The 3,186-nt window shown below is 62.3% G+C and overlaps 1 protein-coding gene across 1 annotated transcript in view; it reads left to right on the forward strand.

Annotated features, from left to right (window-relative positions):
* GSK3B (glycogen synthase kinase 3 beta) overlaps window positions 1,476-3,186 on the forward strand; it is a 139,913-nt gene continuing 138,202 nt past the window's right edge. The window contains exon 1 of the mRNA XM_021397548.1: window positions 1,476-1,601. Within this exon, the coding sequence (XP_021253223.1) occupies window positions 1,514-1,601 (88 nt within the window). The 5' untranslated portion in view covers window positions 1,476-1,513. The remainder of the gene's footprint in view (window positions 1,602-3,186) is intronic.

Here is a 3,186-nt window from a genome sequence, read left to right on the forward strand (position 1 = left end):
CGCCTCAGGCTGCGGCTTGAAACCGTCCCAGGACTGTGTAATCGAGACAGCGCGCTCCGCGATTGGCTCCTGCTTCGGCTCCCTTCGGGTTGGCCCGGTAATAGCCGGAAGAGAGGCCTTCTTCCTATTGGCCGCCCGACCGCGCTGCTAGGGCGGTGGCAGCGCTTTCCGATTGGGCCTCCGCCTCGCTTCGGGGAGATTCGGCTCGGCCTGTGAGGGCTTCACGATTGGTTACGACCCATCACAGGCATTTCCGTAACGTCCTCGGGATTGGTCCCGACGAGCCTCGGGTATTTCCGTAAGGGCCTCGGGTTCGGGGCTAACGAGTGCGTCGGGCGCTTCGGGTGGCTATTCACAGAAGGTGCCTAGGGCCGTTCCGCAGCGTAGGGCGGCGACGGGCATAGGCGGCTGCGCGGCTTTGGCGCACACAGAGAGCGCAGCAGCGGGAGCCCGGCGCGCAGCGGAGGCAGCAGCGGGGACAAAGGGACCGATCAGCAGAAACGGGAGGGGGGCCCGGTGGGAGGCAGCCGGCGCCAGGAGGGAGCGGCAGGAGGCTTCAGCCGGGCGGACGGCTCCCATGCGCCTCGGACACCCGGGGAAGCAGCAGCGAGAGCCGCCGGCGCTCTGAAGCCGGCTAAGGAGGAGCTGGGAGCCGCCGCCGCCGCCATGGCCCGCACCGCCGCCGCCGGCCACCGCCCGCACTGCAGCCTGCCCAGCCTGAGCCGCCGCCAGCTGCCCCTGCGGGCGCAATGAGGAGCCGCGCCGGAGCCGCCGCCTCAGCGCCGCACTGAGAGGCTTCAGCCAGCGAGGGAGCGAGGCCGCCCGTGCCGCTTCACCCCACTCCTCCCGCCGCGGATCCCGCCGCCGCTGCCGGATCCCCTTGCGCGGGACCGCATCGCCTCTCGTCGGCGGATCCAGGAGCCCCGAGATCCCTCCGCCGGGGGAAAAGTAGTCCCGCCGCCTCCCTCAGAGGCGAGGGGGGAAGGAGAGGAGAGGGCAGGAGGAAGAGAGAGGAAGGAGACGCACGCACGCACGCACGCACACACACACACACACACACACACAAAAAAGAGACAAAAAGGGGAAAAGAAGGGGGGAGAAGAGAGAAGCCGAGCGGCAGGATCGGAGGAGCCGGGCCGCGAGCCTCCGCCCCATGTGACTGGGCTGAGGGTGGGGGCAGCGAGGCCTAGCACACCCCCGCTGCTCGCGGCCGGCCCGGGGGGCTGCGGCTGGGCGGAGGCGGCTCTCGGACCCACCGGCGCGGCGGGAGGATGGCTCTGTGAGCGCCGGGCGGCGAGGAGGAGCGCGGCCAGAGAAGAAAGGAGACGCGAGGAAGGCCGGCGGGGAGAGCGCGAGGGGAGGGGGCTTCCCCGGGGGGGAAGGGACCGGCGGTTCATGTGGCACGGCTCGCCCTTCGCCTCCCGCTGAGCCCGCAGCCGAGCGCCCCGCAGCCAGCCCCAAGGAGAGCGGAGGAGGCGGACAGCCCGTCGGGACGCAGCCGGAGCCGGAGACCATGTCCGGGCGGCCCAGGACCACCTCCTTCGCGGAGAGCTGCAAGCCGGTGCAGCAGCCCTCGGCTTTCGGCAGCATGAAAGTCAGCCGTGAGTATCGGGCCGTTCCCCACCGCCCGCCCGCCGCCCTCCTACCCTGCCCCGCGTTCATCTTGGGTGGGCCGCGGGTTCGGCCGGGCCTGCGGGACACAAAAAGGCCGCTCCCGGCCCTGCCCTCGGCCCCTGCGGGCTGCGGCGCTTCGCCTTCGCCAGGGTCTCCTCGGGGCTCCCCGCGCCCCGTTTCTGCTTTTTGCCTCGGGAAGGAGGGGATGAATGACGGGCACGCGGGTACGGCCGTGACATTCGTCCCCGTGAGGTGTTTTCTGCCCTCTGAAGGAGGGAGATGGGAGGGGTGGGGGGAGAGCTCGGTGTCGGGTGTGGGCACCCCATAGCCCGGCCTGTTAAAGGGGAAAAAAATGGTTGGGGAGAAGGGGGGGGGAAGGAATTACAAAGGGTGGCTGGTACACCGCTAACGATCCTCAATGGAGGGAATAGGAAAATCCTCATTGTGGCGTGTGAGCGGTGGTTTGGAGCTGAGGATGCCTTTTCCAGGCTTTCTCGATGGGAATATTTTTAAGAGCGAGGCCTGTGCTTTATTCCGCACGGGCATGCTGGAAATGATCAGTGCTTGATACGTGCCCATCCTTTGCATCGCGGCTGGTGGGCTCGGCCGCGCTGTGTGAATGGAGAATGGGCATTGCTTCTCAGTATGACTGGGGAAAGGCCCAGCTCCAGGTCACTAACAGTTAGCTGTATCTCTGGAACGGCAAATAATTTCTGAAGTCCTCTTTTGAATATGTGCCTTTAAACGGCCAAATCGTTGCCAATTCGTGCTAGGGGCTTTGTTTTCAGAAATATTCCCCTTTTTCCTATGGAAAAGGAGGGCAGGGTCTTTATGGGACCTGGAGCGCTTGACGGGCGTTACGGTTTGATTGATCCGTTCGATATTGCATGTGGTTACGCCTGACACCGCCGTGTGTGTGTTTCTTGGTGTCTGAGGCTTTTCATGCCGGGACTCTGCCTTGCTGTGGGCTTTTTGACAGATCAGAAATTCTGACGTTTTTCTGCACCGAAATGTACTTCCGCTGCGGTTGAAGCCTTGAGGAGAATGTTGGGCTGGGGTTCTGGAGCTGCCTTGTATCTGCATGATCGGGGTGTCTGCTGCGCTCCGAAAAACACCGAGTGCCCTTTATGCTTTTATGCTGCTAATACGGGTTATGTTTGATCTGGTTAAAGTGCATTAAAGATCTTAATTCACACAGGGGAAAAATATGTATGACTCCATTTTAATTTAACGATTTACTTCATGTGAGTGTGGATTAGGAAGCAGGTTTTGTTGATGGGTATTTTTGCAGGTGGCTGTCTAATGCTAGCCAGACCTAGCTAGCCCTGCCATGCTCCGAAGCTAAATTTGCCTTATTCAAGCTCTGCGGCTCAATTCTTGAAAGGTCATTGATGCTCCTTTCCTGTTTGTTTGAGGTCAGAAACCAGACAGATGCTTGCCTGTGAAGCGGGTGCTAACTGATGCAGACTAACAAGTTTGCAAATACGATTTGATCCCAAGTGTATAACACCGAGGGAGAAACAAAGGCCGTAGCATAAAGCACACGCACTTGTGATGCCCCCCCCCCCCCCC

This window comes from Numida meleagris, chromosome 1 (assembly GCF_002078875.1).
Source record: "Numida meleagris isolate 19003 breed g44 Domestic line chromosome 1, NumMel1.0, whole genome shotgun sequence".
Classification (NCBI taxonomy): Eukaryota; Metazoa; Chordata; class Aves; order Galliformes; family Numididae; genus Numida; species Numida meleagris.